The sequence below is a fragment of the Pantherophis guttatus genome, chromosome 13, assembly GCF_059756535.1.
Source record: "Pantherophis guttatus breed Tessera chromosome 13, ASM5975653v1, whole genome shotgun sequence".
Taxonomy (NCBI): Eukaryota; Metazoa; Chordata; class Lepidosauria; order Squamata; family Colubridae; genus Pantherophis; species Pantherophis guttatus.
This window is the reverse complement of record NC_142075.1, coordinates 24452644-24465732: the sequence shown is the minus strand read 5'-3', so window position 1 is coordinate 24465732 and position 13089 is coordinate 24452644. Positions and strand designations below refer to the sequence as shown.

General features: G+C 43.4%; 1 protein-coding gene across 26 annotated transcripts in view; it reads right to left on the bottom strand.

Moving 5' to 3' along the window:
* Positions 1-13089, bottom strand: part of TJP1 (tight junction protein 1) — a 132144-nt gene that overhangs the window by 35132 nt on the left and 83923 nt on the right. For all 26 annotated transcript variants that reach the window (XM_087878281.1, XM_060689415.2, XM_087878269.1 and 23 more), the window contains 2 exons: positions 5105-5161; positions 298-422 (listed from right to left, as the gene is read on the bottom strand). In XM_087878281.1, coding sequence (XP_087734407.1) covers positions 298-422; positions 5105-5161 — 182 coding nt within the window. The remainder of the gene's footprint in view (positions 1-297; positions 423-5104; positions 5162-13089) is intronic.

Below are 13089 nucleotides of genomic sequence, written 5' to 3'. Positions count from 1 at the left end.
CTTCAGATGACTTTAAATTTTTGCATTATTCCTTGGTTTTTTTTTAACATGCAGGTTCTCCCACGCCCAAGGTGAAGAACACGTGATGCTCTCATGATTAGGGTCCCAACTGTGATTGTTAAGTTGTGGAACACTTGCAAACCCATGACTCCAATGGTAGTTATGATAGAACGGATGCGATTCTTGTAACAGGAACCGATTCGTGGAAACAGTTGGATAAGGAGCAAGAGTAGAGAGTCCTTCTAGAGAGGCTCCAAACTCACTACTCCCCAAAGCCAAGGTTAAGACAACACTTACTGTAACAGCCCTTCTGCTGGGCCTCCTTTGAGCACATCTGATATGACAATTGAGGTTTCACCGCTCTGGAAGTGGGGATTGTCTCTCCCACCGGATATTGCGATGCCAAAGCCAAATCCAGGCGCCTGAGAAGATCAGAAAGACAGTTGAAGTCCTATTTTCCATCACATCATCATTCTAAGCACGGTGACATCTACTGAACCACAACCTCAGATGTTCTCCAACATCTCCTTCTCCATGAGGCTCCAACCCATCTTAAACCTCGTGGAAATCATACATTTCCACAATGAGACAACACGTGACAAGGACTCTGAATTACAGTACACCTGTATGAGTGGGGTGTTAAATGTTTTTGGACCATTCCAACTCACAATCATATTATTTTGAAGACCAGAAGGTGTCCCAACCCTACTGCTGTTCCAACCAGTGGTGACCCACCTGGATCTCTCTGTTGAAAGTTGGGATGTCTCAATCCCATCAGGACCTGCCTTTCACTTCCCCACACAATTGTATGCTACATCACAAACGAGCTAAGGTTAAATTTTTCCCTATCATCTCTGTCTGGTTAATACTAGAGCAGAGTATTTAGAATAGAAGAAAGCTGGAAGGGACCTTGAGGTCTTCTGGTCCAGCCCGCTGTTGAAGCAGGGTAAAAACTCAGTGAAATGCAAACATTGTACATTTGTTTTTCACAGTGTCCCCAAAAAAACCAGCGTGTATGATTCAAAATAACCAGTCTAGCAAAGCAGAAGCAACTCCTTTGATCAATCTTCTTCCTGCTGGCTCAAAGAAGCAAATTTCTCTGATCTTTTGATTTTCTGTTTTAAAAAATCGCTGGTCAAGAACAAAATCCAAACAATCCTATCCCAGTTGGAAGGTTAGCCAGTGAATTCCTAAATAAATTGCCAAAAGGCGGGAGAGGAGCTGGAGTGGTGAGAACAATAAACATTTTGGTTATAGTTTTACAAGCCATACCCAAATATTTTACCCGACACACCAGCATTTGACCTTTAAGCCAGCCAAGCAGCAACTGTGGAAACGCCAGCCACAAATATAGACCTCACCAAGGGTTCCTAAACTCTGGATTTTTAAAATGAGATCAACGGAGCAGCCAGAAGCAAAAATGGGTACGGAAAACCCAACTTATTAAGGCTGATAGGATTACTGCAGTCTCCCTGGCCTTGCTCAAAATGCCAGGCGAGAATTGGAAGGCTACCACCATTGCACAGCCAAGCCATCAGCAGGGGTCAAGGGAATAAAATAACCGAGGAATAAAAATAAGAAGCCCCTCGTAATTTGGACAGGAGAAAAAAAATGTTGGCCGGGGTTGGGTTAGTGCCTGGGGATGAAAACCACCCAGATGCTTTCTTTTCCTCGATGGGATTCGGCTCATTGTGCGCAGAAAACATCACAATGGGAGTAAAGCTTCCAAGATTATTTCTCACACCGTTGGGAAGGCATTTTATTTTTTCTTTTCTTTTTCATAATGAAAAGCAAGACTTGCCAGAATCCACTGAAGCTGAAATTCTACTCGGGTGAAAGAAGAAATGCAGGTCCCTTCACACTCCCTTTTCCCCTCCTTTGCCTGTATGACTTCCCTTGACAATTGTTTTTGGAGTGGAGTTGCAAGAACCAAATCATCTTGCTTCAGAATGGCTGCATTTTTATGCAACACCCTTGACGGTTTTTCATGAAGCTGGACCTCAGAAATTGAGATGATCTGCCCTTAAAATTTTCACACGTTGTGTATAGGCGAAGGAGTCGTAGAACCTGGGGCTGGAGTCAAAAGAGGAATCAACCTAAAATCCCTACGTAGTCACAAACAAACTACGTGCCATTGACTTTATTTAACTCCAAGCGGGGACTGACCATTAGTTGAGAAGATTCCTGTTCATAGGCTTTCAGCAATAAAGCGATTTAATTGGACCTTCATTTGTGGACCTGTTCTTTCGCATCTGGCAACGTGCAAATATTCTGATGTGCCTTTTAAGCCCCTCCCCCAATCTTCAGAAAGAAGAGTAGCTTTATTGGGGTTGGGATGAAACTAGAAAAACCCTTTCTCCAGGGCTTCTCTTAGAGGAGAATAAAAGGCTGTGAGTTTTATTCTGCTGTAAGAGCCTAAAGATATAAGCATCTTTCCTTCTTGTGTGAACTTTCTCTACAGGCTACATGGCAACAGGGATGTCTCTCCCAAATGCGGACCAACATCCACATGTACTTTTTTGCTTATTAACACAACCCATCCTAAGAACAACAGGCAAATTCTGCCTTAATGAAATATTAGAGGAGGCAGTTGCATCAACATTTGAGTTTACTTCTCATTTATGAAGTTGGTCAATAAGATCTGCGGACGTCAATTCCCAGCTGGGGGAATTCTGGGAGTTGAAGTCCTTCCATCTTGAAGTAAACACTGAAGGACCTGATTCAGACTCGTGAACATCTCAGGTGGTTCATTTGAAGCCCAAATCCTGGGAATATGTCTGGTAAGACGTTGTGTGTGTGAAAGTTGCTGGAATGTTCCAAGAGGCCTTGTCACATTCAGAACTCCCTTGTTGAATCTTTGAACTATTTATAGCTTGTAGGAAGTTTCAATCAGCCATAATCTCACTCTCCGTCCAAGGAGGAGAAAGAGCAACCACCCCCCCCCCCCACCGAGGTCATCTCCTTTCCTGCAGCTCTAATTTGGAAAGCAGATGCCCTTCCTAACAAGCTGAAGAGGTAATCTTGCTTTGACCAAATCCAAGTTTTAATCAAGAATTAGAGGAAATGGAAATCTCCTACAGGACTTCTGTTTCCGTTGAGAAAACATGCCTTGTGTTGAAGGCTCAGAAAAGCTGTTTTTTCCCCCCAAGTAGGAATTAAGAGCATCTGGTGCAGTTTTTATCTTCTGCACAACTCCGAAACCCTCCCAGTTGGACTTCTGCTCCAGGCTGCCATCCGAGCAGTGCAGTTCCACTTTGTATAACAGTGATGGACTGAAGACAAGTAAACTTTTTTCTCCAGCTCTGTTCATCTCTGAATATTAGTGCAGGTAATTCTTGACTTGTTGTGTTCATTTAGTGACTGTTCAAAGTTACAACGGCACTGAAAAAGTGACTTATGACCGTTGCAGGATCCCACAGTCACATGGTCAAAATTCGGACCCTTGGCACCTGACTCGTATTTATGGTGGTGTCCAAGGGTTTTAATTTGATCATCTTTTGTGATCTTCTGACGAGCCAAAGTCAATGGGGGAGCCAGATTCACTTAGCAACCACATTATTAAACATTAAGAACTGCAGTGCTCCCCTTAATGGCTGTGCTACTAATTTAACAACTGCAGTGCTTCACCTTACTGTGGCGAGAAAGGCTGTAAAATGAGGCAAAACTCACTTCAACGTCTCATTCAGCCACAGAAATTTTGAGCTGAACTGTGGACTTTAAGTTGAGGGCTGCCTGCATTTACAGAATTACTTTACCCCATTCTTTTAGCTTTGCAAAATGATCTTCCTCAAGTATTTTTTTAAAAAAAAAGAAAGGAAGAAAGAAAGAAAGAGGGAGGGAGGGAGGGAGGGAGGGAGGGAGGGAGGAAGGAAGGAAGGAAGGAAGGAAGGAAGGAAGGAAGGAAGGAAGGAAGGAAGGAGTGGAAGAGTAAGTAAGAAAGGGAGGTGCCCAGAATAAATTGTGCATTTAATTTTTTTTTTAGCCGCACGGAAATATAAGCAGATGAATGAACTGAGCTATCGGGGAAAGGCATCACTTGAGTCAATGATCTAGATTTCTAATGTTACAACAGTTTTATGGAGTAGCTCACAACGGTGTAATCCAACTAGGCTGGTGTTTAACCACACTTAAAGTGCATGTTGTGTGCACCTCACTGGGTAATGTCTAGTCATGTACAAACTGGTTCAGCTGCTGTTTAATCCTTGAGCAACTAAGCAATTTCTCCACTGGTCGGTCCTTTCAGATTTTCAGATTTTTTTTTTTTATTCTCTTTTGGGTTTTGGGGTGTGTATGTCTTATTCCAGGTAGTCCTTGACTTACAACCATTCAATTAGTGACCATTCGAAGTTACGACAATGCTGAAAAAAGTGACTTTCGACCGTTTTTCATACTTATGACCGTTGCAGCATCCCCATGGTCGTGTGATTAAAATTCAGAGGCTTGGCAACTGATTCGTATTTATGACGGCTGCAGCGTCCCAGGTCACGTGATTCCCTTTTGTGACCTTCGGAAAGCAAAGTCAATGGGGAAGCCAGATTCACTTAGCGACCGTCTTCCTAATGTAAGGTCTGCACTGATTTGCTTAACAACTGTTGCAAGAAAGATTGTAAAATGGGGCAAAACTCACTTAATAACTGCCTCACTTAGCAACATAAATCTTAGGCTCAATTGTGGTCGTAAATCAAGGACTGCCTGCATAAGACCATCCAGGGATTTCTTCTGGGGCACCACAAAATCTCTTTGGGAATGAAAAATCAAAATAAAACGAACAAGAAATATTCCAGGGCTGAAGAATATTTTTGTACAATCGCTTATCTTGCGTTGAGCCGCACCACAAAGCCCCATTTATTGGACCATACAATAAAGCACAATAAAATGCTAACATTTAAAGAAGACAATTCTTGGGGATGGGGGGAAATCCCATCTAATTCCAAGTCGTGGGAGGAAAAATTTGGTCACCTAAATTATCCTACGCTGCTTAAGACGACGTCAATTTCAAGCAAAGGAGCAAGGAATTTTGCTCTGATTTTACCTTCTAAAAAGTCCTTATTTTTCTTGCTGCTTTCAAGAACATTCCGGATTTTTGTCATTGTAGAAAACTCACCCTATGAAGTGTCACCGTGTGTTGTTCCCATATGGCCGTTTCTTCCATTGTTGTGCTCTGATTAAAAGAAAAAAAAAAAGGGGGGGGGGGGGAATCAATTAATTTCACTAATTAAACTTTCCTAAAACTGTAATCTGAAGTAAGCAGCAAGCCCCTTTCGAAATGACTTTTGGTCCCTGCTTCAAAGCCCAAGTCAAACCAAGCGTGTGTTTTATGGCTTTTAAATTATGATCATGGTACGTACTATTCAGTCCTTTTTTTAACTTAAAAAAAAAGCTATTATGTATGGAATGCAGGACAGTTTTCATTTTTGTAAAACCAAAAATTATAGTGAACCAGCACAGTAAAACTCAAATGCTTTTCTTAAAAGGCATGCAACTCCAAAGGTTAGCCAAACATAGCAGAAATCAGAAATTTCCCCCGTTTAAAAAAAAAATTACTTCCTGTATATAAAAATCATTGGGCGCATAAAGATGGAAGGATAATGAAATACCCACATTAGAAGACTGAATTATAAAACTGACTGAGCTTGCACAAATTGTGAAGCTGATCAGTTTGCTCAGGGAACAAATAAGCAATATAATATATATATATATTTTTAAGAAGATAGAAGCCTTATATGGATTTTTTTATTGAAAGAAGAACAATTGAATTTACGTTTTATGCATTAAAAATGGTTGAAGAGAGAGAGGAAAAAAGAGTAAGTCAATTATTTGATACCATAGAAAGAAGAGGAGTCTAATGTCATGTTTTCTTTCTTTTTTTCCCACTCTTTTTATCTTTTTCTTTATACTTCTTTTAATCTGTTACACCTTTACTGCATTGAAAAATTCCAATAAAAATAGTATGCGTGCGCGTTCCAACTTTCCTCACAATGTTTTAAGAATGTACTGCAGAGGGAATTGGCTCCCTTTCTAAAACTGGAAAAGGAGTTTTGGAGCAGGTACACTTCTTTGGAAACACCTTTCTGACACTGGATGCAAAAAAAAAGCAAATCCCTACTAATAGTAAATGTCAGCCCTTTTGACAAAGTAGTAAAGACCTCAAGAGTCACTTTTGGAGGATAATAATAATCCTAAGAAAACCTTCCCCCCCCCCTTCCCATCCTCATCTCCCACCCCAGCTAAATGATTTGCTTGCAAACTGGGTTTCCAGCCTCTGCTCCTAAAATCCGTGAAAAATAAAAAGTGTCAGAATTCGAGGGACCCAACCCAAGCAGCAAAAGGCACGAATCTTCACCCTGCACAAAATTACACCACCTTCTCAACGACCTAAAAGGAGCAGCCAGATCCAGTTACTGTAAATTATAACGTCTGGTGCTTTTGGCTTGCTGTGCTTTTCCACTCATTGTTTTAGAAAGCGTCCCACCCCCTGGTTGCTTTGTAGGAGGGAGGGGGTATTACCTGGCACGGATTTTACTCCAGCCAGGAGGATTAGGGCACGTGAGACACTGTGCAGGAAAGTCACGTTTAACTGACACTGCAGTTAATCTGCTCTCTGGTGAACGCAGAAGCCAACGGGCTTCTCCGTCAAGCCAACGGATTAAAAAGAAAAAAAAAGGTTCCCATCCAGTTTTAATTTATTTTTTTTTCTTAAGTGAGACGGCAGCTGGATCAGAGGACTCTTGTAATTTAGGGCTGCAAAGGTAGCTCTGATTTTAGAAGGGATAAAACCGAGGCGCAGGAGAGAAAACGAAGGAGTCGAAAAAACCCAGAGAGTTTTAAAACCTCTAAATCTTCCCTTCGTGAGAAGCACCCCGGTCTTTAAGCCTGGCATCTTTCAGAGGTGACCTTGCCAAAGCTATTTTGTAAGGAGGAACAAAGAGAAAAGGGATGCAAAGCGTATCCCGGAAGCTTTAGACAGGGAAAAGAACAATTACCGAATTGTTCAAACTAAACTGTGGGGTGGAAGAATTTTGTAATATTGATTTTTGTACTTTCCTGCCAACCAGATGTGTTGCCAGTGTTAGGATTCGTGGAGAAACCATTTCTGTATCATACAATTTCTTTCTCCAGCCCAGAATTTGGCTCTTCCAGTGGGCTAAAATAAGGGACACAGTGGCTCAGTGGCTAAGACGCAGTGGCTAAGTTCAGCAGTTCAAATCCCTAGTGCTGCATAATGGGGTGAGCTCCCATTCCTTGTCCCAGCTTCTGCCAACCTAGCAGTTGGAAAGCAGGTAAAAAATGCAAATAGAAAAATAGGGACCACCTTTAGTGGGAAGGGAACAGCGTTCCGTGCGCCTCTGGCATTTAGTTATGGCGGCCACATGACCATGGAGACGTCTTCGGACAGTGCTGGCTCTTCGGCTTTGAAACGGAGATGAGCATCGCCCCCTAGAGTCGGGAACGACTAGCACATATGTGCGTGGGGAACCTTTACCTTTTAATGGGCTAAAACACCACATTGGGTGTTCACTCTGCGTTTTGTAGGGACCCAGGTTAGGTTTGTGTGACTTCAGGCTTTGCGTAACAACCTTTGTCAATAAGGGTGACTTTAAAAAAAGAGACAAGAGGCAAATCTTTCTCCCAAACTGATTTTTGTAAAAAAGATGCACCCAGTGAATTTCAATTTAATACTTGCTGGTGGTATCCGAATATCCAGACAGGTGCAAAAGTCAAGATGTCACTTCTGAAAATCAAATATGATATCAGATTTCTTTCAAGAAAAGTCCTTCCCATTCCCTTTGCCTATTTATTATTTGCAAACACCAGTTAGCATTCAGTTCAAGGTGTGCAAGTCATTCCTATGAAAAAAGTCTTTTAATTAGGAAACAAAAACATTGATGGAGCGTGCTCTAAAACAACTATTCTACTGCCATGTTCGGTGCCCCCATTCTGCCAGTTTAAAAATGCCAGTCTTGGCACCAGGGAAAGCCCCACTTAAATACTAATTCATGCAGAATTGGGGGGCGGGGGACCACCCAATGATTTATCCCAATTCTGTCAGGGCACCGAAGAAATTTATTTGTTTGTTTGTTTGTATTGCATATAATTCTTAACTGCCCATCTCCCAAGAAGGGTGCTGGATGGTGTTCCAATTTAGCCAATAAAATTAAATGTTAAAATCCGAATAATTTAAGATTAAAAGTTTTAAAGTTATAAAAAATTATACATTCCATTTGTCTTGGGATTGCAAAAAGAAAAAATTTATATAAGTCGTATTTCTATTTCACTGGAAAGGCCTGGACAATCTTAGGCAGCCAGAAGAAAACAATGGTTACAAAACTTGGGAACAAAGAGTTCATATATTCTGTAAACAAATCCCAGCACTGTTTGAAAGACCATGGACAAACCCACCCACCCACCCCCCAAAAAATTAAGCGAGAAGCAAGGATTAAACTGAAAAGGCAAGGCTGCGTTTTGGGGGGAGCATTGATAAAATATTGACATGAAGCAGCAGCCCAGGGAAAAGAAAATAATAATAATAAAATTTAAGTTGCTTCTTGGATCTGAAGACAGAGGCTCCCTATTTTTGCTGGAAATTTCCAGAAAGCCTTTTTGTGCTTCCGGAGGACGAGGCCCGAAAGCGGCTGGTTTGCAAAATGAACAGGATGTTGCTGTTGTATTGTGAACTTTGAAAAGAGTGGAGGCCGCTTTGTATCAACAAAGGCTTATCTCCCAGTCCAAAACAGGAGGGGTTTCTTTTTCTCAATCTTTACTGACCATGGGGGGTGGGGGGAGGGCGGGGGGGGGAGTGGAGAAACCTACAAAGACGTAGAAATTAACTTGCACAAGTTTATTGAGATTTTACGGGGGCCTCAATTTTCCTTCCTTTGGGTTTGCATGAAAAAGTTTATTTTGACTCGAGTTGCGTCTCTTTGGATCGACGGAGCGGAAACTAGAAATCGCGTGGGTAAATGAACAGGGCTGTTGGCAATGGAGCCATAGAGGCAGGGATTGGATACAGGCAAAAAATGCAATTTTGCTCCGAAGAAGAAGAAAAGACTTTGAAATGATGAGGCTTCCACACCAACCACCATGGAAGGATCAACACGGAAGTAGAAGGAAAATGCCAATGAGGCTAAATATTGATCTCAGAATACAACTGCAGATGTTCCACAGACGTCTGGATTATGTCAACCAGATCACCAAAATTTTAGCCTTCTAGATCAGTGGGGTCTTTCCCCACTCTTAGTCTGTCCCTCTTCCTCCTCTTCTGAAACTGCCCTTTGCTTGACGTTCTTGCTTCCCTTGAGATGGAGGTCTTCTCCTCCATGGGACCCCAGTCCATCTCTGCTTCTCACGGTGGGGAAGGGCCGCCTGGATTGGCCATCCTGCTCCTTTTGTGGGGCGAAGGCAACCCGAAACCAGCAGATGCCCCTTCTGGATTCCTCAGATAGCTCCTAAGGCGTCTGTACGGTTGGGGATCCCATTACGGAATCCCACCACCTGTCTGCAGCTCAGCTTGGTCTTCTTCTTGGATCACGCAGCTGTTGTCTGCAGCTGTTGGGCCTTCCTTTTCGCCTCTTCCACACACACCCCATGCACTCTCCAAAGCAGTTTTGGGATTCTCAGCCTGAAGCACAATCCAACCCGTTTCTTTCTATTCATCTCAGTTGCGGTGCTTTTTCACAACTCAAGAGAACCGATTCAGAGGACAAACGCCAAAGTCCACATTTCTTGGACGGAGCAAAATCGAAGGAAGAAACCCGCTGGCAGGAGGGGAGCTAAATGAACTCAAATTGCTTTATCTAACAACAGGAAGAGGTGTGACACGTATGAGTATTAACTGTGCAACTATTCAGGGCAGGGCATCTGGGCGTGCATCACGCTATGAACATGGGGGCAGCCAATATATCCTCTAAATAAATATCAGAAAAGCTCCCTTTATCTTCCCCACAAGAGCTGCCCCTGTATTTTGCAAGGCAGCAGGGGGTGGGGGGTCAGATCTCTCCTGGGGTGTTCAGACCAAGATCAAAACATAGCCAAATTAGAATGAAGTCCACACACCAAGACATCCTTGGATGCAGCTCTAATCTTTATTGACTTGCATTGTGCCAGAGTTTCTGCTTACACTAGAGGAATCTGGCAGGCCAAACCCCACTCAAGGAGACACTCCGACACCTCTTGCCTCTTCCTTTCTTTCGCACACACCCGAAAGAGTTATGCTGAAACGCCCACCCACACGCAACCTTCGGCCCTGCGTAATGCATCCATCCTTCCACAAGGACCTAGCTTGTTTATGTTTTTCAAACTCCAGAAGACAATTCCAGATGTGGAGCTCCTTAGCATCAGGAAAATGTAGACCACCCTCCCTCCAACTGCTAATCTCATCACTCCCTGACCTGCAACATATTGGTAGAAGATGACCAATGGATTCTTCAAGATAAGAACGGAGGCAACCTAGAGTCTGGGTCCATTTAGGATGACTATACGGAATTATATCCATATGAAAAAACCTATGGAACTTAGGTATGGCCTATCCCCGTGATGGCGAACCTGACACGCGTGCCAGAGGTGGCACACAGAGCCCTCTCTGTGGGCACATGCGCCATCACCAGCTGCTGTCTTCTGGTTTCCGGCGCACACACGTGTGCGGCCAGCTGGTCTTCACGAGCGCCGGGAAAGAGTCCGAAAATGGCCTGAAAAATAGCCAAAAACCAGCCCATTTTCGGGTCAGTTTTTGGGCCGGTTTTTAGGCCATTTTTCAGGTCTTTTCTGGCTGTTTTTTGGGCCTAAAATGGTCTGAAAAATCGCCCTGAAAATGGTCTGAAAAGGACCTAAAAACGGCCCCCAAAAATAGGCATGTGCACCGGCCAGCTAATCTTAGGGTTTCCGGTGCTCTGGCGTGCGCACATGCACACACATGCGTTCCGGTTTGGGCACTCGGTGCCGAAAAGGTTCTCCATCACTGGTTTATCCTGTCGGAAGAGGTTCCAGAGCCAACCGTGGGAATCCCAGTGCTTCAGAGGAGAAATAAATCTCGGTTCCAAGTCAACGGTGGGACATGAAACCCCATCGTGGTTCCACTTGGCCATTTGCGGCTGAGAGGAGAAGCAGCAGCAGCAGCAACGTGCTTTGCTAAGACACATCTGTCTTCCCAACTCGGAGAGATAAAGAACTGATTTCTATTTATGTTACACGACCATAAATTCCAGTCTGTTAAGGACAGAGTAAAGGAGAATGTGGACTTAAACAATAGCTATCTTTAAACTCCAGTTTACCACATAATAGCAAAGAAAGCCATCTTCTCTGTATACATTGGGCCAAACCATTCATTTGCTTGGAATGCATCAAGTAATTCGCCTTAACCTTTAACCCAACTTCAGAGCACTGTTCGTATCAGCAGAGGGAATCGTCTCCAGAAGTTTTGGGTGCTCCATCACTGGAGGTTTTTAAGAAGAGACCGGACAGCCACTTGTTTGAAATGGTGCAGGGTCTCCTTGCTTGAGCAGGGAGGGTTGGACTAGAAGACCTCCAGGGTCCCTTCCAACTCTTCTTATTCTGTTATTAGGCCATTGGAAAGTTGACAGCCAACACATGCTGTCATTTCTCAAAACAGAGTGGGAAATTGCAAAAAAAGAGGTTATCATTGAAGGCCTTCGTACTTTTATCACTGTACAGGTTGCAACGAACAATCTGATCCAGTACCATCTCTTTAAATTGTGGTTCATTTAAGGAACGTACAAATTTATCCCAGTACTAAACAAACACGAATCGTTTTCTGGCGCTGAGCGGGTGAGCCTCCTCCTGCAAAATCTAAGGAAACCTCTTCCTCCCCTGCATAAGATATAATAAATATTACACTCTTACAAACCGCCCTGCATGTCATCAATCAGTCCTCGGGCAGATGGGCAGAGAACAGACAGTGCTCCACCCTTGCCAAAGGATGGTGAAACCCAGCCAATGAAACGGGGGGGGGGGGCACCCTTAGGAATCTGACATTTTAAAACCCAGCACAAAAAAGAGGCTTTGGAGTGGGCAAGTCGTGCTCCGTGCCCAAGTGAAGGGAAAAAAAAAACATATTGGCGATCTGGAACGGTTCTTTTTATAGCAAGGTTGCTCTCCTATCAACCACCAGCCACAGGATTTTTGAACTCATAGTAGTATTGGAAGGAGGAGGAGGAGAGGAAGGAGTGAAGAGAAGGAAGGAGGAAGGAAAGAAGGAGAAAGGAATGAAGGAAAAGGTAGGAGGAGGGAATTAAGGAGGAGTGGAAGGAGTGAAGAAAAGGTTAGGAGGAAGGAATGAAGGAGAAAGGAGTGAAGTTAGAGGAAGAAGAGAAGGAAATAGCCCTGTTTGGTTAATAAAGGACCAATATTACTTCAGTGATCCAAGGGATATTCTTGACCAAGTCTGTGGCATTTCACGGAGGAGGAGGAGGAAGAGCAGGGAAGAGTGAAGAGAAGGAAGAAATGAAGGAGAAAGGGAGGAGGGAGGAATGAAGGACAAAGAAGTGAAAGAGAGGAAGGAGTGAGGAGGAGGAGGAATGATGAAACAGTGAAGAGAAGGAATGAAAGAAGAAGAAGTGAAGGAGAAGGAAAGAGTGAAGAGTAGGAAATGGCTTTGTTTGGTTAATAAAAGACCAATATTACTTTAGTGATCCAAGGGATATTCTTGATCAAGTCTTTGGCCTTTCAGCCTTCACCCCACTTTGGGATGGATACCCCACCAAGCAAAAAATGTAATCGTCCCGAAAGACAAGCTGGAAACCTTCCTCTGGATTAAAAAAAAAACATGCATCGCATTTCGACAACGTACACATTTGAAGGAGCTTGGCAGCGTGGACCTTAATAGAGGGTTTGAACCTCCACAAAGATTGTGTAGGCAGGAAATTTGGCAACGCACATTTTCAGGACTAAGGAAGAAATGTACACCGACAGCCCCGTCTTGCAGCTTAATGATAGCCTGGATGGTACAAACTCAAACCACTAGAGACTAAATTACAGCCTCCGGTATTTCGTTTGCAAACAAGAAAAGGGGGGGGGGGGGAGAGAGAGAAGCTTATATTTAGAAGATGGAGGCCTCCTTCTTTATTGCTATCGTTG